At 45.8% G+C, this 23008-nt stretch overlaps 1 protein-coding gene across 1 annotated transcript; it reads right to left on the reverse strand.

Annotated features, from left to right (window-relative positions):
• Nucleotides 1-274: 274 nt before the first annotated feature.
• On the reverse strand, nt 275-22375 carry POLR2H (RNA polymerase II, I and III subunit H). The gene is made up of 6 exons (XM_073626605.1): nt 22226-22375; nt 14262-14349; nt 5546-5629; nt 4206-4299; nt 614-697; nt 275-525 (listed from the first exon to the last, which is right to left on the reverse strand). Exons 2-6 carry the CDS (start codon nt 14332-14334, stop codon nt 408-410), a joined length of 453 nt encoding a protein of 150 aa, XP_073482706.1. The 5' UTR covers nt 14335-14349; nt 22226-22375; the 3' UTR covers nt 275-407.
• Between the last annotated feature and the right edge of the window lie 633 nt (nt 22376-23008).

Genomic DNA, 23008 nt, shown 5'->3' on the forward strand with positions numbered 1-23008 from the left:
TGGGATTCGTTTAGCATTAAGGAATGTTTTTTTTATGGACTGCACAGGGGTGTTTTTTTCTTCTTTTTTTTTTTTTTTAAGGTGAACCTAAATGTATTTACTAGGGTAGCCCACTGCTTCTTTATGCATGTTATAAATGCTGCATATTTTTTTTAGAAGGTATAGCTTCCATTAAACATTTTTCTTATGCAGTTTCCATATTGAGAACTGCGAAAGCTTCATAGAACATATTTTAAGGATTAATGCATCCTGCATGCAAAAGAAAAAGCAACCATAAAAAAAATATAGTTTAATTAAATACAAAAATACAAAGGTCAGAGAACTTTTATAATGAATCCTAGGCTAAATTGTTACATTCCATCAATGCATATTACTACACAATAACTCTCTTTTCCAAATAGCCATCTTTAGAAGGCAAGTTTCTTCATCATGAGGTAAATACGGGAATCCACTTCAAAACCATGAAGATTATTAGCATCTCCCTGTAGTCTCATCAATAGACCACCATACGATACATATGCAGACCTGAAGGGAAGCAGAACATAGTAAGTAAAAGTTTTGTAACAGAAAGATGACTGTGATAAAGTGTAGATAAAGAAAAATAAATGCTTACAGGCGAGTAGCAGCTTCTGTGGATGTTTCGTCCCCTTCTATCCTGTAGACTTTTCCATACATGACATATTCAAACTGGTCAGCTCTGAAAAGAACCATAACATCTCATGAACTACACGAGTCACAAAGAAAACAATATCCTTATTTTCCAAAAATAATCCACATCCACTACTTTATGTCCTTTAATCCAGGAGTCCCCAAACCCTCAGGCCACAGACCGCCGGTGTGTGGCCTGTTGCTGACCGGGTCATACAGCGGGAGATGAGCTGCGATCGCAGTCAGCACAGGCCACGGTCGCCGCTCACCTCCTGCTGTGCGACCATGCCCGCGTGTCCTCTCCCGGTCCCTCTGCCCACCCGGCCGACAATGTCATCCTATCAGCAGGGCAGAAAGTGAGAGGAGCTCTCCATTTCGATCTACAGCTCCTCCCCCCTTTGCCCTGCTGATAGTATGACATCGTTGGCCGGGTGGGGGAGCTGTGAGAGGACAGACTGTTAGCCTCTGCTCTGCAGGTAGGAGTCCTGAGCAGGGGAGGCAGAGATTGATGTTAGAGAGAAAAGAAGGGGAGGGGGCAGACAGCAGGGGGTCTGTGATGTAAAGGGGGCACTGTAATATTAAGGGGACTGCACTGTAAAGTGGCACTGTTACAGTGCCCCTTTACACCACAGTCTCCCTTTATTTTACAGTGCAGTAGTCCCCTTTATATCACAATGCCCCCTTTACATCACAGGGGACTGCACTGTAATGTAAAGGGGGTCTGTGATGTGAAGAGGAACTGAGGACACTGTGGGACTGCTTGAAAGGGGGATTTGTGATGTAAAGGGGGACGGTGAACACTGATATAAAAGGAGGGCTTTGCTGTAAAGAGGGGTTATGGTGTGAAAAGGGGCTGAGGACAGACTTTGTGAATATCCCATCCCCCGACCCATCCACTACAACCATCACAAATCCCTGTTCTGTAAGGAGAGACAGATCGTGTGTTCCTACTAGCTAGGAACAACGATCTGTCATCTCCTCTAGTCAGTCCCATTCCCCTACAGTTAAAACACACACAAGGGAACAGTTAACCCCTTAATTGCCCCCTAGTGTTAACCCCTTCCCTGCCAGTGACATTTACATAGTAATCAGTGCATTTTTATTGTACCGATAGCTGTATAAATGTCAATGGTCCCAAAAATGTGCCCCCTTTACATCTGATCTGTCCCCCATAATGTTGCAGTCCCGATAAAAAAAAAAAAAAAAATTTATCTCACTGATCACCACCATTACTAGTTGACAAACAAAAATAAATAATAAAAATGCCATAAATCTTTCCCCCATTTTGTAGATACTATAACTTTTGCGCAAACCAATCAATATATGCTTATTGATATTTTTATTACCAAAAATATGTCGAAAAATGCATATTGACCTAAACTAAGGAAAAAATTAGCTTTAAAAATTGGGGATATTCATTATAGCAAAAAGGTACAAATTATTGTTTTTATCAAAACGGATGCTCAAAGAGAGATGATCAAATACCACCAAAAGAAAGCTCTATTTGTGGGAAAAAAAAGGACATCGATTTTGTTTGGGTACAGCATAGCACGACCACGCAATTGTCAGGTAAAGCAACGCAGTGCCGTATCGCAAAAAATGGCCTGGTCATTGAGCAGCCAAATTTTTTGGGGCTGAAGTGGTTAACATCCTCTGTGAGAATGGCTGATCGATCCTTCTATGTCTATGTACTGATTCAGCTAGCTGGCTCCTATGCGACAACGTCCTCTTTCCAGCCACACAGTGACCAATGCATGCTTTGCCATCCCCTCTGTGTTTTATCACAAATGTGATATCTCATAGTGCTGATATTATGGAACACATCTAGCTGCATCAGTGAGCTCCATGCGTGTCTATGAAATATTCTACCTGCTTGTGTGTGTCAGATTTAAATACTGTGTAGCTTTCTCCTGCACGAGCACTAGACTTAGACAATGGCACTGTGGGATATGTAGTTTTCTCACAAGTGTCAGGTCTCACACTACAGAGGAGATAATTAATTACCCTGTGCAAGTCATGCCTATATCCTCATATTTCCACACAGACAGCAACTGCAGACACAGGAATGTGAAGATTTACTCTACTCTTAGGATGTGAGTACAAGGCAACAAAGGACACCATGAAACTCCATGATCAATGCACATCTTATGCAGGTGTAAAACATAAGGTGCATAAAAGGTTTACAATTCCTTCAATAAATTGTGTAAATATTCACTTCAAATTATCCAACCATGTTAACCACTTCCCTATCCACATATAGTCATATGACGTCCTGGGATGGGATCTCCCATCCTGGGTGGACGTCATATGACGTCCTGGGATTCCCGGCCGTCTAGAGGGCGCGCATGCACCGCGTTGCTCGGGACTCGGTGCGTGTGCCCGGCAGCCGCGATGTCCGCCGGGCACACGCGATTGCCCGTTAACCGGGCCGGACTGTGAATCTGTGTGTGTAAACACACAGATCCACAGCCTGTCAGGTGAGAGGAGAGCGATCTGTGTTCCCAGAACGGAGGAACACTGATCGGTCTCCTCCCCTTGTACGTCCCCTCCCCCTACAGTTAGAAGCATTCCCTAGGATACATATTAACCCCTCCCCGCCCCCTAGTGGTTAACCCCTTCACTGCCTGTCACATTTACACAGTAATCAATGCAATTTTATAGCATTGGTCGCTGTATAAATGTGAATGGTCCCAAAAATGTGTCAAAAGTGTCCGATGTGTCCGCCATAATGTCGCAGTCACGAAAAAAAATCGCAATCGCCGCTAAAAACATAAATAAATATTTTTTTTTTAAAAATGCCATAAATCTATCCCGTATTTTGTAGACGCTATAACTTTTGCGCAAACCAATCAATATACGCTTATTGCGATTTTTTTTTTACCAAAAATATGTAGGAGAATACGTATCGGCTGAAACTGAGGAAAAATTTTTTTTTTTTTTTTTTTTAAATTGGGATATTTATTATAGCAAAAAGTAAAAAATATTGTGTTTTTTTCAAAATTGTCGCTCTTCTTTTGTTTATAGCGCAAAAAATAAAAATCGCAGAGGCGATCAAATACCACCAAAAGAAAGCTCTATTTGTGGGGAAAAAAGGACGTCAATTTTTTTTTGGGTACAACGTTGCACGACCGCGCAATTGTTGTTTAAAGTGCGACAGCGCTGAAAACTAAAAATTGGCCAGGGAAGGAAGGGGGTGAAAATGCCCTGTATTGAACCAGTTAAAAGCAAATTCCTGTTTATTTTGAATATCCAATCATTTGCAAGTAAAATAAGTAAAGAGGAATTTGCTTTTCACATGACTGAATAGTTAAAGTGAATATTCACAATATTAACTTTTTTAAGTGAAGATTCTCATATCCTTGAGTAAAGAAGCCCATGTATGAAGAGAACGGGCTTTTGGGAGATGTAGATTTGGGTGCATGTCAAAGAACTGGGCTCTTAAGTGCTGCCCCTGCAAGAATTGTGCAAGCTTGGTGATGTCACCAGGTAATGCTCAAACACACCCTTTAATTTGATAACCCACCCAGCTTTTGTAGGAATTAGAATTGGTAATTCACCTGGAAGGGCGGTCATCATTGGGGTTGTACTCTCCATCATCTAATGTTCCATCTTCATATAGGGTATTGGCAATAACCAAGCGAAATTTATCACCTGAGAACAAATATACCAAAGGTATTACAGGTATACACTACAAAAAAGAATTCAATAAATAATTATATATAAATAATAATAATTTAAAAGTTCAATGAGAAGTGCATCTGGCCTGCAGTCAACCTCTGACATGATTGCGGATGCAGATTTTGCATTACCATAGACTAGTATGGGAAAACAAAAAAAAAAATCCCATTGACACAGGCCCCAAGTCTGTTTGCTCTGGTTTTTGAAGTCTCAGAGGGGAAAGCAGACAGTAGTAAAATATTTCAAGTATACTGTTGTGTGTATATGGTGTGAAGCATACAATGTACGGCACTATGTAAACAGGGAAACATGGACGTACTTCATACTGTTCTACTGTATGCAGAGCTCACCATATGTTCCACATTACTACTTTGTATATTGTGTAAAATATATTATACTTCTTCATTCTATGAATATACCACACTGTAAGCGATATACACCATAGTAGAGAATGTACATTTTGATGGACATTGTGAATCACCATTAAACAGATTGTGACAACATTATCGTTCTTTTTATGAAGCTAGATTAATTTCAAATGAGTTTTTATTTGCCACCTGTGTCCTATTTGGGAGCTTTCCATTCACTTCCTGTCTCATATACTAGACAAATATAGAGGGAGAATCTCCCTAAAGTGGCACAGACAGCAATAAAAACCTGGCAGGTGTTCTAATCCCTCTCCACAAGTTTTGACTTTAGCATTTCAGACAATTAAAATCTGTCAGCTGCAAATAACAGAAAGAAGCACCGTCTTACACAGCATGGGCAGGTTACTGTAAACATACATGACAGAAACAGTGGCAGCCAACAGATATGAGAGGGAAGAGAAACAGTCACAACCACAGGAAGCAGAGAAGAAAAATAACTGGAACAGGATATGGGAAGCATAAAGGGCTTACGGACTAGGCAAATGACTGAGCTGCCAGTGTGGCTATGAATGAAGAAAAGAATAGAGATAATAATAAGCAGTACAGTGGAAATCACAGATCACTAAAAATAGAGGTAGTCAAATAGAAAGTTAGGTGGGAAAGACCGGTAGTGACAGCTGTGAAGTGATTTAAGGGAACAATGAGGCAGAACCAAGCAGCCTTACAGCAGGACAGCAACATATGCATAGTAAGAAAAATGTAATTTTAGTGGCAGAATACTCCAAGACTAAGAATCTGATATTTCATACTTTCTTTATAGTACATGAAAAGCAAAAGTATCAAAAACTAACCAAGATCCACAGGATATATCTGAATGTTTACATCAAGGATAAGGTCCATCTTAAAAGACTCACTTTCACAATGCAGCCTGGAGACTGGGGAGAAAAATATAACAAAATGTAACCGTGTTCTAGACAGACTTTAGATTTACATTGCTTTTTTAGTTTTTCCCTTTCTTTTGTTAAAAGTTGTTCCATGAATGTGAATAAAGCATGATCATTATTCACTGCATCTAATCCATGCCAATACATAATGGTGCTCTTGTTTTCTTATCTTTATCTTCAGTTAAACTTGAGAAATAAGCTCACAGTGCATATGTAGTTATTGTACATGTAGAGATACACAAATAAAGTAATAAAACAGTGGGTTAATCTTCAATCGTCTGTCTGACCTATATGTGCATTTATTTTATTACAAAGGCAAGCTTGTGGTTTTGGTTTGCGGGTAGGAGGGTGTGTAAACTGGGTCAAAGGATGGAGGTTTAGGAATAGGAGAAAGGGAAGGTATTTGGAAGTTGTGGGTCAGATAGAAGAGTCTGTTGAGGGTTTCAGGGTGGTGGGAAGAGGAGAAGATAATACTGCACAAAGTGCAGGTTTCAATGCAGCAGTCAGGATGGCAAATTAAGGAAATAAGTTATAAGTAATTTATTAAAGCCCACCTTATATGAGATATCATGCTTGATATCAAAAAGTCAAATTGTGCAAGACTGGATTAGGAATGCAGTAGTTGCTAACTACTACCACACCTCCTCAACATACAGTAGACAGGTGTGGGGTCAGTAGCAAGGGCTTGTAATAGATATGATGAATCCAGGTGGCCTATGTGTTATAAAATTTATAATGGTTCTCTTTTAAAACAAATCTCCAAACCTCCTCTCTACCCCCTCTACAGCATGCCCCTAGTAATAGTTTTCCTTTTACCATCTTCTATAGTTATAAACAAGTTTTATTACTCTCTATTATGTCATCGACAGGCTTTGAAAAATCTTGCAAGAGAAGCTGCTCGGGGGGGGGGGGGGGGGAATCACTAGGCCATCACGTCAGTACCAACTTATATAGGCATATCCCTCAAGGTCCACAGCATTCAGCCTTCTGATTGCCTAGAGAAACCCATCTAAATAGCTCAAAACCAAATTTTAGATTTTGCACTAGAGAAGTTCTATAAACTAAAAAGGAGCATGCTCTGGAACAACCTTTCTCAACCTGGGTTTCTTAATTTGTGGCAATCTACTTCCCAATTTTATAGTGCCTGGATAGTTCTACACCAATGCCACTTGGAGAACTAACTGCATGTCACCAATGATTTTTTTTTTTATTTGTCTGTAAGGTAACATTCTGTCCACCACTGTAAAAATAGGATTTTTTATAACGGCTTACCTGTAAAATCCTTTTCTTTCCATGTACATCACGGGACACAGAGCCTCAGTAATTACTGATGGTTATATAGGTATCACTAGGTGATTGGACACTGGCACACCCTAACCAGGAAGTTCAACCCCTTATATAATCCCTCCCCCTACAGGGATACCTCAGTTTTGTAGCAAAGGAATATAAGTGTATTAGAAGAGGGGTGGGACCTCTGTGTCCCGTGATGTACATCGAAAGAAAAGGATTTTACAGGTAAGCTGTTATAAAAAATCCTATTTTCTTTCTCATACATCACGGGCCACAGAGCCTCAGTAATTACTGATGGGATGTCCCAGAGAAATGCTATCTGAGGGGAGGGGAACCACAACCAAGTAGGGTGCAATCAGACCTGAGGACCCTGTACCGCTGCCTGCAGCACACTACGCTCAAAGGCGATATCATCATGCCTTTTCACATCCACCTGATAAAATCTGGTGAATGTATGGACTGAAGACCAGGTTGTGGCCTTGCAGTTCTGAGCCATAGAGGCCCGGTGATGCACTGCCCAAGAAGCACCAATAGCCCTTGTGGAATGTGCCTTAATCTGAAACGTAGGAATCTTCCGTTTCAAACCGTAAGCCTGAATAATCATTTGTCGAATCCATTTAGAAATGGTAGCTTTTGACGCTGCCTCTCCTCTCTTGGGACCCTCTGGCAGTACAAACAGAACATCCGTCTTGCGGAATTGAGCAGTTGCTTCCAGATAGGCCTTGACTGCTCTTACTACATCCAAAGAATGTAGTGACCTTTCTTCCGAAGAACAGGGATCTGGAAAAAAGGAAGGCAGAACAATGTCTTGATTTAGATGAAAATCTGAAACCACCATCGGTAAAAAACTAGGATGAGGGCGCAGTACCACTCTATCCTTGTGTACAATCAAATAAGGCTCTTTACAAGAAAGAGCTAATTCTGATATTCTTCTAGCAGAAGAAATGGCTACCAGAAAAATTAACTTCCTTGTCAACAAGACCAAAGGAATCTGACGTATTGGTTCAAAAGGCTGTTTCTGTAAAACAGAGAGAACCAAGTTCAAGTACCAGGGATTTAGGGGCGCCTTAACCGGAGGATTAAGACGCGACACCCCCTGTATAAAGTTTCGGACCAAGGAATGCGAAGCAAGTGGTCGTTGAAACAATACTGATAAGGCCGAGACCTGGCCCTTGATGGTACTCAAGGCCAGCTTCATCTCTAATACCAATTGTAGAGAATCAAGAATTCTACCTATCACATATTTTCCGGGATGCCAACCCCTGGATTCACACCAGGATACATAAGCTTTCCAGACTCTATGATAAATTACATAAAGAGAAAGAAAGAAAGAGCGCACCAGCCTAGTGCATTATCCTTGACAAATTTATTAATTAAAAACAAAATAAAATCTACTCACAAAGGTAGAAGAAAAAATCGCATTTGTATATGGTACAGCGGCGATTAGTCCAATGGTAGCAGTCTTCCAGGTCCCGGGAAGGAGGCGTACGGACTACTGCTGGCTAACGCATTTCGAAGGTTGCCCTTCTTCATCAGAGCCTTCTCTGATGAAGAAGGGCAACCTTCGAAACGCGTTAGCCAGCAGTAGTCCGTACGCCTCCTTCCCGGGACCTGGAAGACTGCTACCATTGGACTAATCGCCACTGTACCATATACAAATGCGATTTTTTCTTCTACCTTTGTGAGTAGATTTTATTTTGTTTTTAATTAATAAATTTGTCAAGGATAATGCACTAGGCTGGTGCGCTCTTTCTTTCTCTTTATCTAATATTAGGACATCCCATCCTTAAAGAGCAGCAAGGCCGAAATCCACAGTCCTTTCCGAACCCTTGGGATCTTTTAGCTTATACACCTGTGCGCAAGAGTATTTTTTGCTTTTTTGTCTATGATAAATTACTGTGGAAGCTGGCTTCCTTGCATTGATCAAGGTAGCTATCACAGGACCTGAAAGCCCACGATCTTATAGAATGTGCGTTTCAATAGCCAAACCATCAAATTTAGCGTTTGTAAGGCAGGATGGCACACTGGACCTTGAGATAACAGGTCAGGTCCACGGAGAACCAACCCATCCTTACTATTTCTGTATACCAAGTCCTCCTGGGCTAAGCTGGGGCTACCAGGAGCACCGACTTCCTTTCCCGCCTGATCCTGCGAAGGAGTCACGGCAGTAGCAGAATAGGAGGGAATACATAAATCAGTGAGAACCGGTGCCACGGAATCACCAATGCATCTGTCCTGCATGCAAGGGGATCCCTTGTCCTTGCCACAAATCTGTCCATCTTTTTGTTGAATCGGGATGCAAAGAGGTCTACATCTGGAACCCCCCCATCTCTGGCATATGGCCCAAAAGACATCGGGATGCAGAGACCATTCCCCTGGGAGTAACTGCTGGCGACTTAAATAGTCCGCCTGCCAGTTCTCTATCCCTGGAATGAGGACTGCCGATATGCATGGCACCTGCTTCTCTGCCCAGACTAAGATCTAGTTCACCTCTCTTTGAGCAGCTCGGCTCCTGGTGCCCCCCTGATGATTGATATAAGCCACTGCTGTGGCATTGTCGGGCTGGATCCTGACTGGGCAACCCTGTAGCCTGAGAGTCCAGGCTCTTAGGGCTAGGTATACTGCACGGATCTCCAGAATGTTGATGGGTAAGGTCCTCTCGGTTTGGGACCATACCCCCTGGACCGCAGACTGTTCCAGAACTGCTCCCCAACCCGAAAGACTGGCATCCGTTGTTACCACCGTCCAGGTAACCGGTAGAAAGGATTTCCCCTTCTGCAGGTTTTCGGGTACTAACCACCAATTGAGGCTCTGACGCACCGCCTGAGACAGGTGCATTGGAAAATCTAATGCCTGAACCCTCTTACCCTCTTGTTCCAGGTCGACAGGATACTGTGCTGCAGTAGTCTTGAATGAAACTGAGCATAGGGGACTGCTTCGAAAGCAGACACCATCTTTTCTAGCAGCCTCATACAAAGGCGGACAGAGGGACCCTTCTTGGTCCTGACAGCCAGAATCAGCTCCCTTAAAGCAGTGATCTTTGCCTGAGGTAGAAATACTTTCTTCTGGCTTGTATCTATAATCAGATCCAAATATTCCAGTCTTCTTACTGGTTTTAGGAAAGATTTTTCTAGGCTGAGAATCCAACCTAGGTGTCAGATACTTGACTGTAGTCCTCAAGCTCTCGTTCAAAGAGGCTACCAACTGGTCTATCAAAAGCAGGTCGTCTAGGTATGCTATGACAGTTATACCTTGGGCCCTTAATCTGGCCAGAGGAGGAGCCAAGATCTTTGTAAACACTCGAGGTGCAGTGGCTATCCTGAAAGGCAGAGCCACAAACTGGAAATGGCGCCCTCCTATCTCGAAGCGCAGAAACTTCTGAAGAGCAGGAAAAATGGGCACATGCAGATATGCATCTCTGATGGAGACTACTGTCCAAATTGATTCCATGCGAAAGAACCGAATCCTTAGGAATCGATTCAGGTCCCTTAGATCCAGAATGGGTCTGACATCCCCATTTGGCTTTTGGACCATAAAAAGGTTGGAATAGAATTCTTGATCCTTCGTGGGGACCACCATAATGACCTCTTGCGACAAAAGCCGCTCTAACGCTAGAAGGAGCGTCTGCTTTTTCTCTGGATCTCTGGGAACACTTAATCTGAGGAAACGAGGAGAAGGGAATTTGTGGGACTCCAGCTTGTACCCTAAGGTTACCGTGGTGATTACTCATCTGTCCTGGAAGTCCTCCTGCCAGAGCTTTGAGAACTGTAGCAGTCTTCCCCCCACTCGAGCGAGCGGGGGCGCCCCTTCATAAAGAGGCCTTAGTGTCTTGTCTAATAGACTTCTTCCCCCAGGACTTCTTTTGTCCCTAGGGTTGACTCTTGTTTCTTGACCCAGACGGAGGAGGCCGTCGCGACTGCCTGGAGGCTGATGCCGCTGGCGCTGGGGAAAGAGTCCGTTTGAAAGAGGGATGCTTACTCTTTCTCTTAACAGGTAGAAGAGTGCTTTTCCCACTAGAGATCCTTTGGATTTAGTTATCCAAGTCTTCTCCAAACAGCCTTGCACCACGAAATGGGAACCCAACCAGGAGTTTCTTACATGGTGCTTCAGCTGACCAATTCTTTAACCATAAGATTCTATGCATATGCACCAACCCAAGTGAAAGACGAGGGGTTTGCATGATAGAATCTCTGATGGCGTCAACAGCAAAACATAAGGCCGCTGGAAGGTTAGCCAACCCCTGGGCCTGCTGTTCAGGTAAAACTTTGATGACCTGCTTAACATGGTCTCTTAAGTATTGACAGACTCCAATCGCTGCTATTGCAGGTTGAGCCACTGAGCCAGCTAAGGCAAAAACATCTTTCAACAGGGATTCCATCTTTTTATCCACAGGATCCCTGAGCGTCTGAGCATTGTCTACAGGACAAGTCAGACTCTTATTTACGGAGGATATGGCGGCATCAACGGCCGGTATTCCCCACATCTTAACAAACTTTTCTTCCATAGGATAAAGTGTTGAAAACTTTTTCGGTGGAAAAAAACGTTTATCTGGGTGATTTCACTCAGAATAAAGGAGCTTTTCAAGTAAATTATGAACAGGAAAAGCATGTGCTGTTTGAGGAGGCTTCAGTGACCCCAACGAAGAAGAGGGTTCTTTAACTGATTCAGATACAGGCAACTTAAATGTGGAGCGGACCAATCCAGCAAGGATCTGCATTAAGACTTTCTCATCCTGAGAAGCTGCAGAGGGCCCTTCTCCACCTGATTCCTCTGAAGAGGAATCATCCGTCCCATCCTGATCCTCTGAAAGGGATTCTTCTCCCCTATCCCAGAGCTCCTCAGCCTGAGGGTCTTGGGTAGCAGAGGAAGGCCTAGTGCGTTTTCTTCCACTGAAAACGTGATCATGGCCATTAATCTTTCCTCTAATCCATTAATGGTTGAGAAAAAAACCTCCTGCATAATATATACAGGGGCTGAAGTGCCAGTAGCCCCTGACCCCAACGGCTCTCCCTGACTATCCATCCCTGGCCCCTCAGGGGGGGAAGATGCTGCAGACAGGGGGCCCTCAGAACCCGAAGGAGATCCCCTAGAGCCTCTGGTTCTTGGGGTATGTGAACCTCTTCTACCCATAGTGCCAAGCAACAAGGTGGAGATATCACAAAATGAACACTGACTGCTGAGCGATGTAGTCTTAGCCACAGCCTTGCTACCAATGCCCAGTCCAAGTGTTCCTTAGTAAATGCTGCCTAGGGGAATGCCTGTGTTCCACCTTACATGCGACCAGTCAGCTCTATGTCCCTCCAAAGGCTGAGTGCACCTGTAAAGTGTGCCTCTTATAGCCATGCAGCCGGCAGTGAGGGCGTCTAAGAACACTGAGACCGTGCTGACGCCCCCCCCCCCCCCCTTTCCAAAAAACGCGCACTTCCCGCGCGAGCCAACCCTCCTGTTCTGCCAAGCATGGGGGAAAAAGGCCGGGGGAGGAGGAAGGAGAGAGGCCGGCAGTGATGAGGCCTGCACGTGGCAATGGCGGTGACAGTGCAGTATACTACCGCCTCACAGACCACCTGTGGCCCCCCCCTATCTGGAATCACCCAGAGTAGAAACCCCCCATCCCATCCTACCTGGAGCTCGGCTGGAGGAGCTGTGTAGCGTGAAACACTGAGACAGACGGCATGAGAAGGTATGTGCTCTTGGCAGCCCCCGGTGGCGACAATAGGCATAGCATGCATTTACTACAAAGGAGAAACCCACTAGAACTAAAAAATTCTATGGAATCTCCCTTACCTTATCCAGCCGCAGGGTTCTGTTATACAGACCCAATCTTCGCCTCTCACTGTGGGCTCTGTTTTGGAAAAACCTTCAGAGACTGGGGCCCCCTACAGATAGGGGGATCTGCAGTTCTGAGCCTGTAAAGCACCCAGCCAGAAATAAGGCTAGAAAAACCATTTTCTGAAATGCGGGGTCCAGCTCTCTAAAAAGAGGAAGCGTTACAGGTAAAACCTCGTTTCTTCGGACACAAGGCCCGGGTACCATCCAATTCGGCCTAAAAAGGACACCTTGAGATGGATCCGGTTCGCCTGGCTTGCCCCAGTATAGGATATAGGATATTCCCTTTGGAGCTCAGCACAGGACATCTTTACACGTCACCTAAGACACTGGCGTAAAAACTGAGGTATCCCTGTAGGGGGAGGGATTATATAGGGGGTTGAACTTCCTGGTTAGGGTGTGCCAGTGTCCAATCACCTAGTGATACCTATATAACCATCAGTAATTACTGAGGCTCTGTGTCCCGTGATGTATGAGAAAGAAATGGTCATTTTTGACACTAATGTAAGGGATCTTGTTCCCACTGACCCCAAGAATTTATATTAGCAGGGTTGTGAAGAGGGGCAGGACTAAGTGGAGCTAGTCAGGGATCAAAGCAATGCTAAGCTGTGGAGAGGGGTGGGACTAATGCCACGTACACACACAAGCGGAATGTCCAACAGAAAAAGTCAGCCGGAAGCTTTTCCTCGTCTATTCCGATTGTGTGTGTGCCTCATCTGACTTTCTTTTTCGAAAATTCTGACGGACCTAGAAATAGAACATGTTCTAAATATTTCCGACTGAACCAATTCCTATCGGGAAAACTGCTCGTCTGTATGCTGTTCCGACGGACCAAAAATGACGCATGCTCTGAAGTACGAGACGGAAGCTATTGGCTTCTGGCTATTGAACTTCCTTCTTCTAGTCCCGTCGTACGTGCTGTACGTCACCTCGTTCTGGACGGTCGGACTTTGGTTTGACCGTGTGTAGGCAAGACCGTTTGAATGAAATTCCGTTGGAGAAACCTTCGGAGTTTATTCCGACGGCAAAACCGGTCATGTGTACAGGGCATTAAAGGAGTCATGTCAGAGTGGGGAGGCAGGAACTATCTGTGCTTTGATGTATGCAGTGATCGGCATATGTCAGCATTGCCTGAAGAAGGCTGGTCAAAGCTAATATAAAGGGGAGTCCTGTCTCCCAGAAAATAGAGGCGTGGCTGTAGTGACCAGCTCACTCCATTGAAGATTGAAACACTGACAAAATGATTTAAAAAAGAACTATAATAAAATGGACCCAACTATGGAGGAAACCATAGCTCTTCCATATATGGTGAGCACATTGCTGCATTTCAGCATCTTTTTATATTGGCCTGTACATAAGTTTTAAGTGCCATTTGTTTATAAGATGGGTGAATGGAATAAAACTGATTACTTACATTGTAATATGAATAGGTCAAAAATGTAGAATTTGCTTTGCAATAATGTGGAAAAGCATCATGAACTAGGGCAAAGTCAGATTTAAACTTTACCTCGATCAAATTTTCTTCCTTCAGGGTCAATATCCTTTACATCAAAGATATCTTCAAACAGAATTCCAGCCATGACGTCCTACAGACACTATGGGGAAAAGAATAAATGAAGTACAGCATTACAATACTGAGGGAAAAAAAGGATTTACTAAAGGGTTCAGGACATTTTCTTCTCACTCACTTGAGACTAGACTTCTCTAGTCTAGTGGATGCAGTTTTCATGAATAAACATGTTTACTTAGATACTGTTTTGCACTAAACTTGAGCTGGTACACATCCTAGATTACTTGTGCTCAGACTTAAAGCTTAAATGAATATATATTCCAAAATTTAATAGCTACCTGAAATCATCTGTTGTCATAACTATTCAATCACCGAAAAGTTGAGGTTTAAAGATAGAAGGGGGTCCTTCACTCAGCATAGGCACCATTTACAAAGCACCTTGCATTTTTCTTAAATGCAAAATGTTATCTGATTGGACAAAGTGGGGGATTGAGATGCCACCACCCCCTCTTCTCCACCAAAGAACACATTGCGTTCATTAAGAAAAATGCAAGGCATTCTGTGAATGGCGCCTGTGCCGAACAAACAACCCCATGTGGTTAATATGCAGCAGGGCGTTTGCAACTACTAGTGATTCTCTAATTCCACAATAGAACATTAGGTGCATAGGCCTGCTCATCATTTCATACGCATACCTGGAGTTCAGCTTTAAAGCATCTGTTACTTTAAGGCATGTTAAACAGCACAGTGCTTCTGCTGTGTAATTTGGCCCCCTGTATCACCTGTAATACCTGGCTGATTCTTCCTGGTTCTGCCCTCCCCCTGTAAACTGACCTCGGTTTATCATGGCTGCTGAGCCCTGGCACCATGGTCAGTTTACGTACCTCCGTCATCAGCAGCTCTCCTCTGTCCTCTCTCCCCTCCCCGCCTGACAGCTAGTGACAGTGCTCGTTCCTGCTGCTGAAATTACACACAATCCCCTCTGTTAGAAAACGTACTATGCCCCAGGGTCTGTGCTTTTTAAAAAAATATGTCCATTTCTACCTTATTCCAGAGCGCGGCTCAGCACTCACGTGACTCCTCGCTGCTCTCTTCTCGACTGACGTTAGCAGGGGATTCTCGGCCCCTCCCACTGTAGCTGTCAGATCGGGAAAGGGAGCAGTGAGGAGTCACGCGTGCGCCTCTCTGAAATAAGGTAGAAATGGGCATATTTACAAAGCACAGACACTGGAGCATAGGATGGTTGTCCAACACAGCTGATTGCATGTACATTACTAAGTGGCTTAACAATCACTTTAAAGTATATCGAACACCAAACCTGTTTTTAAGTGTATATTGCAGCAAAAAAACATATACAATACAGATCTACTATCAGTGACTGGGAACAGTGATCTCTGTCATGTTCCAGTGAGCCCATCCTCCCTACAGTTAGAACACACTTAACCCCTTGATCGTCCCCTAGTGTTAACCCCTTGCCTGCCAGTGACATTTACACAGTAATCACTGGCTATTTATAGCACTGATTGCTGTATAAATGTCAATGGTCCCATATAAGGATGCACCGTAATTTCGGCCACCGAAACATATCGGTCGAAAATGGCCTTTTCGGCAATTTGCCGAAAGAGAAATGTTGGCGTTTAAAAAGGGGCGGGGCCATCCCGCCGGGTGCCGCACATGTTTCATCCCGACGCACCCCTCAGAGTCTCCCCTCCCTCCTCTTCTCACTCCTGTCATACACAGCCTCCCCTGTGCCTGGTAATGCATGTCACGCTGTGTGTCAGAGCTGGATCTGAATCGTCGTGCAGCCGATGTAACGATGTCCCGCCTCCTAGACTGCCTCTTGTGATAGACGGCACTCTGATCCAATGCTAGGAATCATTGTGCCGTGTGTCATAGGAGGCGAGACATCGTTACATCGACTGCACGGCGATTCAGATCCAGCTCTGATGCACAGCCTGACATGCATTAACAGGCACTGGCAGGCTGCACATGATGGGCACTGGCGGCTGCAAGCCATGGGCATTGGCGGGCTGCTGCTTCTGATGAGCACGAGCATTGGTGAGGCTGCATGGCATGGGCACTGGCGGGCTGCTACATATGGACACAGGCACTGGTGAGGCTGCATGACAGGCACAGACAGGCTGCTGCATCTGATGAGCACAGACACTGGTGAGGCTGCATGAAGGGCACAGGCAGGCTGCTACAAGCTGCATTTGACAGGCACTGGTTTTCTGCATTTGATGGACACTGGTGAGGCTGCATTGATCTCCTGTACCATGTCCCCAGTCTCTGACCATCTCCTGTACCATGTCCCCAGTCTCTGACCATCTCCTGTACCAAGTCCCCAGTCTCTGACCATCTCCTGTACCAAGTCCCCAGTCTCTGACCATCTCCTGTACCAAGTCCCCAGTCTCTGACCATCTCCTGTACCAAGTCCCCAGTCTCTGACCATCTCCTGTACCAAGTCCCCAGTCTCTGACCATCTCCTGTACCAAGTCTCTGACCATCTCCTGTACCAAGTCTCTGACCATCTCCTGTCCCCAGTCTCTGACCATCTCCTGTCCCCAGTCTCTGACCATCTCCTGTACCAAGTCCCCAGTCTCTGACCATCTCCTGTACCAAGTCTCTGACCATCTCCTGTACCAAGTCCCCAGTCTCTGACCATCTCCTGTACCAAGTCCCCAGTCTCTGACCATCTCCTGTACCAAGTCCCCAGTCTCTGACCATCTCCTGTACCAAGTCCCCAGTCTCTGACCATCTCCTGTACCAAGTCCCCAGTCTCTGACCATCTCCTGTACCAAGTCCCCAGTCTCTGACCATCTCCTGTACCAAGTCCCCAGTCTCTGACCATCTCCTGTACCAAGTCCCCACATCTCCTGTACCAAGTCCCCAGTCTCTGACCATCTCCTGTACCGTGTCCCCAGTCTCTGACCATCTCCTGTAATGTGTCTGCAGTCACTGACAATCTCCTGTACCGTGTCCCCAGTCTCTGATCATCTCCTGTACCATGTCCCCAGTCTCTGACCATCTCCTGTACCAAGTCCCCAGTCTCTGACCATCTCCTGTAATGTGTCTGCAGTCACTGACAATCTCCTGTACCGTGTCCCCAGTCTCTGATCATCTCCTGTACCATGTCCCCAGTCTCTGACCATCTCCTGTACCAAGTCCCCAGTCTCTGACCATCTCCTGTAATGTGTCTGCAGTCACTGACAATCTCCTGTACCGTGTCCCCAGTCTCTGATCATCTCCTGTACCATGTCCCCAGTCTCTGACCATCTCCTGTACCATGTCCCCAGTCTCTGACCATCTCCTGTACCATGTCCCCAGTCTCTGACCATCTCCTGTACCATGTCCCCAGTCTCTGACCATCTCCTGTACCATGTCCCCAGTCTCTGACCATCTCCTGTACCATGTCCCCAGTCTCTGACCATCTCCTGTACCAAGTCCCCAGTCTCTGACCATCTCCTGTACCAAGTCCCCAGTCTCTGACCATCTCCTGTACCAAGTCCCCAGTCTCTGACCATCTCCTGTACCAAGTCCCCAGTCTCTGACCATCTCCTGTACCAAGTCCCCAGTCTCTGACCATCTCCTGTACCAAGTCCCCAGTCTCTGACCATCTCCTGTACTATGTCTGCAGTCTCTGACCATCTCCTGTACCATGTCCGCAGTCTCTGACCATCTCCTGTACCATGTCCCCAGTCTCTGACCATCTCCTGTACCAAGTCCCCAGTCTCTGACCATCTCCTGTAATGTGTCTGCAGTCACTGACAATCTCCTGTACCGTGTCCCCAGTCTCTGATCATCTCCTGTACCATGTCCCCAGTCTCTGACCATCTCCTGTACCATGTCCCCAGTCTCTGACCATCTCCTGTACCATGTCCCCAGTCTCTGACCATCTCCTGTACCATGTCCCCAGTCTCTGACCATCTCCTGTACCATGTCCCCAGTCTCTGACCATCTCCTGTACCATGTCCCCAGTCTCTGACCATCTCCTGTACCATGTCCCCAGTCTCTGACCATCTCCTGTACCATGTCCCCAGTCTCTGACCATCTCCTGTACCAAGTCCCCAGTCTCTGACCATCTCCTGTACCAAGTCCCCAGTCTCTGACCATCTCCTGTACCAAGTCCCCAGTCTCTGACCATCTCCTGTACCAAGTCCCCAGTCTCTGACCATCTCCTGTACCAAGTCCCCAGTCTCTGACCATCTCCTGTACCAAGTCCCCAGTCTCTGACCATCTCCTGTACCAAGTCCCCAGTCTCTGACCATCTCCTGTACTATGTCTGCAGTCTCTGACCATCTCCTGTACCATGTCTGCAGTCTCTGACCATCTCCTGTACCATGTCCCCAGTCTCTGACCATCTCCTGTACCAAGTCCCCAGTCTCTGACCATCTCCTGTAATGTGTCTGCAGTCACTGACAATCTCCTGTAATGTGTCCCCAGTCTCTGATCATCTCCTGTACCATGTCCCCAGTCTCTGATCATCTCCTGTACCATGTCCCCAGTCTCTGACCATCTCCTGTACCATGTCCCCAGTCTCTGACCATCTCCTGTACCATGTCCCCAGTCTCTGATCATCTCCTGTACTATGTCCCCAGTCTCTGACCATCTCCTGTACCAAGTCCCCAGTCTCTGACCATCTCCTGTACCATGTCCCCAGTCTCTGACCATCTCCTGTACCATGTCCCCAGTCTCTGACCATCTCCTGTACTATGTCTGCAGTCTCTGACCATCTCCTGTACCATGTCCCCAGTCTCTGACCATCTCCTGTACCAAGTCCCCAGTCTCTGACCATCTCCTGTAATGTGTCTGCAGTCACTGACAATCTCCTGTACCGTGTCCCCAGTCTCTGATCATCTCCTGTACCGTGTCCCCAGTCTCTGATCATCTCCTGTACCATGTCCCCAGTCTCTGACCATCTCCTGTACCAAGTCCCCAGTCTCTGACCATCTCCTGTAATGTGTCTGCAGTCACTGACAATCTCCTGTACCGTGTCCCCAGTCTCTGATCATCTCCTGTACCATGTCCCCAGTCTCTGACCATCTCCTGTACCATGTCCCCAGTCTCTGACCATCTCCTGTACCATGTCCCCAGTCTCTGACCATCTCCTGTACCATGTCCCCAGTCTCTGACCATCTCCTGTACCAAGTCCCCAGTCTCTGACCATCTCCTGTACCAAGTCCCCAGTCTCTGACCATCTCCTGTACCAAGTCCCCAGTCTCTGACCATCTCCTGTACCAAGTCCCCAGTCTCTGACCATCTCCTGTACCAAGTCCCCAGTCTCTGACCATCTCCTGTACCAAGTCCCCAGTCTCTGACCATCTCCTGTACTATGTCTGCAGTCTCTGACCATCTCCTGTACCATGTCTGCAGTCTCTGACCATCTCCTGTACCATGTCCCCAGTCTCTGACCATCTCCTGTACCAAGTCCCCAGTCTCTGACCATCTCCTGTAATGTGTCTGCAGTCACTGACAATCTCCTGTAATGTGTCCCCAGTCTCTGATCATCTCCTGTACCATGTCCCCAGTCTCTGATCATCTCCTGTACCATGTCCCCAGTCTCTGACCATCTCCTGTACCATGTCCCCAGTCTCTGATCATCTCCTGTACTATGTCCCCAGTCTCTGACCATCTCCTGTACCAAGTCCCCAGTCTCTGACCATCTCCTGTACCATGTCCCCAGTCTCTGACCATCTCCTGTACCATGTCCCCAGTCTCTGACCATCTCCTGTACCATGTCCCCAGTCTCTGACCATCTCCTGTACCAAGTCCCCAGTCTCTGACCATCTCCTGTAATGTGTCTGCAGTCACTGACAATCTCCTGTACCGTGTCCCCAGTCTCTGATCATCTCCTGTACCGTGTCCCCAGTCTCTGACCATCTCCTGTACCATGTCCCCAGTCTCTGACCATCTCCTGTACCATGTCCCCAGTCTCTGACCATCTCCTGTACCATGTCCCCAGTCTCTGACCATCTCCTGTACCAAGTCCCCAGTCTCTGACCATCTCCTGTACCAAGTCCCCAGTCTCTGACCATCTCCTGTACCAAGTCCCCAGTCTCTGACCATCTCCTGTACCAAGTCCCCAGTCTCTGACCATCTCCTGTACCAAGTCCCCAGTCTCTGACCATCTCCTGTACCAAGTCCCCAGTCTCTGACCATCTCCTGTACCAAGTCCCCAGTCTCTGACCATCTCCTGTACCAAGTCCCCAGTCTCTGACCATCTCCTGTACTATGTCTGCAGTCTCTGACCATCTCCTGTACCATGTCTGCAGTCTCTGACCATCTCCTGTAATGTGTCTGCAGTCACTGACAATCTCCTGTACCGTGTCCCCAGTCTCTGATCATCTCCTGTACCATGTCCCCAGTCTCTGACCATCTCCTGTACCAAGTCCCCAGTCTCTGACCATCTCCTGTACCAAGTCCCCAGTCTCTGACCATCTCCTGTACCAAGTCCCCAGTCTCTGACCATCTCCTGTACCAAGTCCCCAGTCTCTGACCATCTCCTGTACCATGTCCCCAGTCTCTGACCATCTCCTGTACTATGTCTGCAGTCTCTGACCATCTCCTGTACCATGTCCCCAGTCTCTGACCATCTCCTGTACCAAGTCCCCAGTCTCTGACCATATCCTGTACCATGTCCCCAGTCTCTGACCATCTCCTGTTTAAAAATATTTGTAAAAACAGTCACTTTTGGTAACGGTTTTTGGCCTAGTGTATTTTTCATTTTTGGTATCGGCACCAAAAAAACCCATTCGGTGCATCCCTAGTCCCATAAAAAGTGTCAAGTGTGTCCGATCTGTCCGCCGCAATCCCGCTAAAAATCGCAGATTGCCGCCATTACTAGTAAAAGAAAATAATAAAAATGCCACAAATGTATCCCCATTTTGTAGACGTTATAACTTTTGCACACACCAATCAATACACGCCTATTGCGATTTTTTTTTTTTTTTTAACCAAATATATGTAGAAGAATATATATCGGCCTAAACTGATGAATAAATTTGTTTATTTTTTTGGTATATAATATAGCAAAAAAAAAAAATTCTGAAAATTGTCACTTTTTGTTTATAGCGAAAAAAATAAAAACTGCAGGGGGTGATCAAATACCACCAAAAGAAAGCTCTATTTATAGGGGGAAAAAAATGGACATTCATTTTGTTTGGGTACAGCGTTGCATGTCCACGCAATTGTAAGTTAAAGTGACGCAGTGCCGTATTGCAAAAAATGGCGTGGTCATTAAGGGGGCACATCCTTCCAGGGCTGAAGTGGTTAAAGGCTCTGCAATTAGAGAAAAAATCAGTTGATCTGCTAGAAATGTACTTGGCTCCTAAGGGGGAAGTTTTTTTTTGCGGCGGGGGGAGATGTAGAACCAATTTCATCATATTAAGCCTCGTTTGAAAGGGGGGGTCATGCACCTGCATCCACACAGATGTTCTATTAGGACACAGTGGCTTTTCGCAGACAAAAGGCCATCTAGGAGCAGTGCAGCGCCTCTCCCAGAATTGTAGCGCAACCAGGAGAAGGGACGGTTGCAGCGTCCAGCCCCGGCTGCAGCTGAACACTGTACCAGTATGAGTTCAGGAGTACCCCACTGGGCCCTAAATACAGGTACCACTCTGTACAGCGTTCTGCACCATCCAGCCACAAGCTGCCAGCAGCGGGGCTGATCTGGTTACAGGAGACTGGAATGGGGTTGTTTTTGGCTACAGCATTGTACACACATTGTCGGCTCTGGTTCAGTGTATAGGGCAAATTATCTGTGATATGAGGCGATGGGATGATGAAACAGGAGCTTGCATTCCTACAAGTCTTCTCTATGCCATGTCACAGTCCGATCAGAAAGTATTGCATAGCCGAAGACCAGGGCACACTGTGTACTCAGAATATTACACAGCACCCCTGACTTGTTACTTTCATCTCAACGCAATGTAACATCTAATATAGACGGACACGGTACATACCTGTAAACACCGGATAGACAATCCGTTTGGAGCCTTACAGTCACGCTGCTCAAGAGTACCACTACTTCCGGGGGTCGCCACTTCCGCTTCCCGTCAGCTATGTAACCTTTGGTACTCTGCTGGAACGCACCGTGCGTTCCAGTGCAGAGCTCGTGGTGTGTCTGTGATCTGTTCCCCTGTCTCGTCAGATTAGGCGACTCGTCAGAATGTGTAACGGAAGTGACGTTCTGTCACCGCCGTAAGGATACACTGAGAAGGCGGCAAGCGGACATCTTGTTACACCCACCGGAGTTCTGCATTTTACTTTTTTTTTAACAGTAAACTGAGTTTATATAGTGAAATACAGTGCTTACAACTACCATAGCTCTCAACTGTCCCTGATTTTGAGGGACTGTCCCTGATTTGGAACAATGTCCCTCATTCCTCCTCATTTTGGTCTGATATGTATAGTTGTATATAAAATTCAATTTTTATCTATCAAAAAGTGTTTTCCAGTGCTAAACCTTTCATCTGATTTCTAAATTGCTGCACTGGTAAATTCCAAAAGCCAATATAAAGGAATAGTAATGATAAAAAAAAGCACTTTTGGGCACACCTCCCAACTTTTTGAGATGGCTCTAGCCATGCCCCCTTAAAGGAGAATTGTTCAAAAAAACAAGATTGGTTAAACCCACAAGTGCTTTTTTACCACTACTATTCTTTTATATTTGCTTTTGGAATTTACAAATACAGCAATTTAGAAATCAGATGAAAGGTTTAGCGCTGGAAAAAACTTTTTGAAAG

This window comes from Aquarana catesbeiana, linkage group LG04 (assembly GCF_042186555.1).
Source record: "Aquarana catesbeiana isolate 2022-GZ linkage group LG04, ASM4218655v1, whole genome shotgun sequence".
In the NCBI taxonomy this organism is placed as follows: domain Eukaryota; kingdom Metazoa; phylum Chordata; class Amphibia; order Anura; family Ranidae; genus Aquarana; species Aquarana catesbeiana.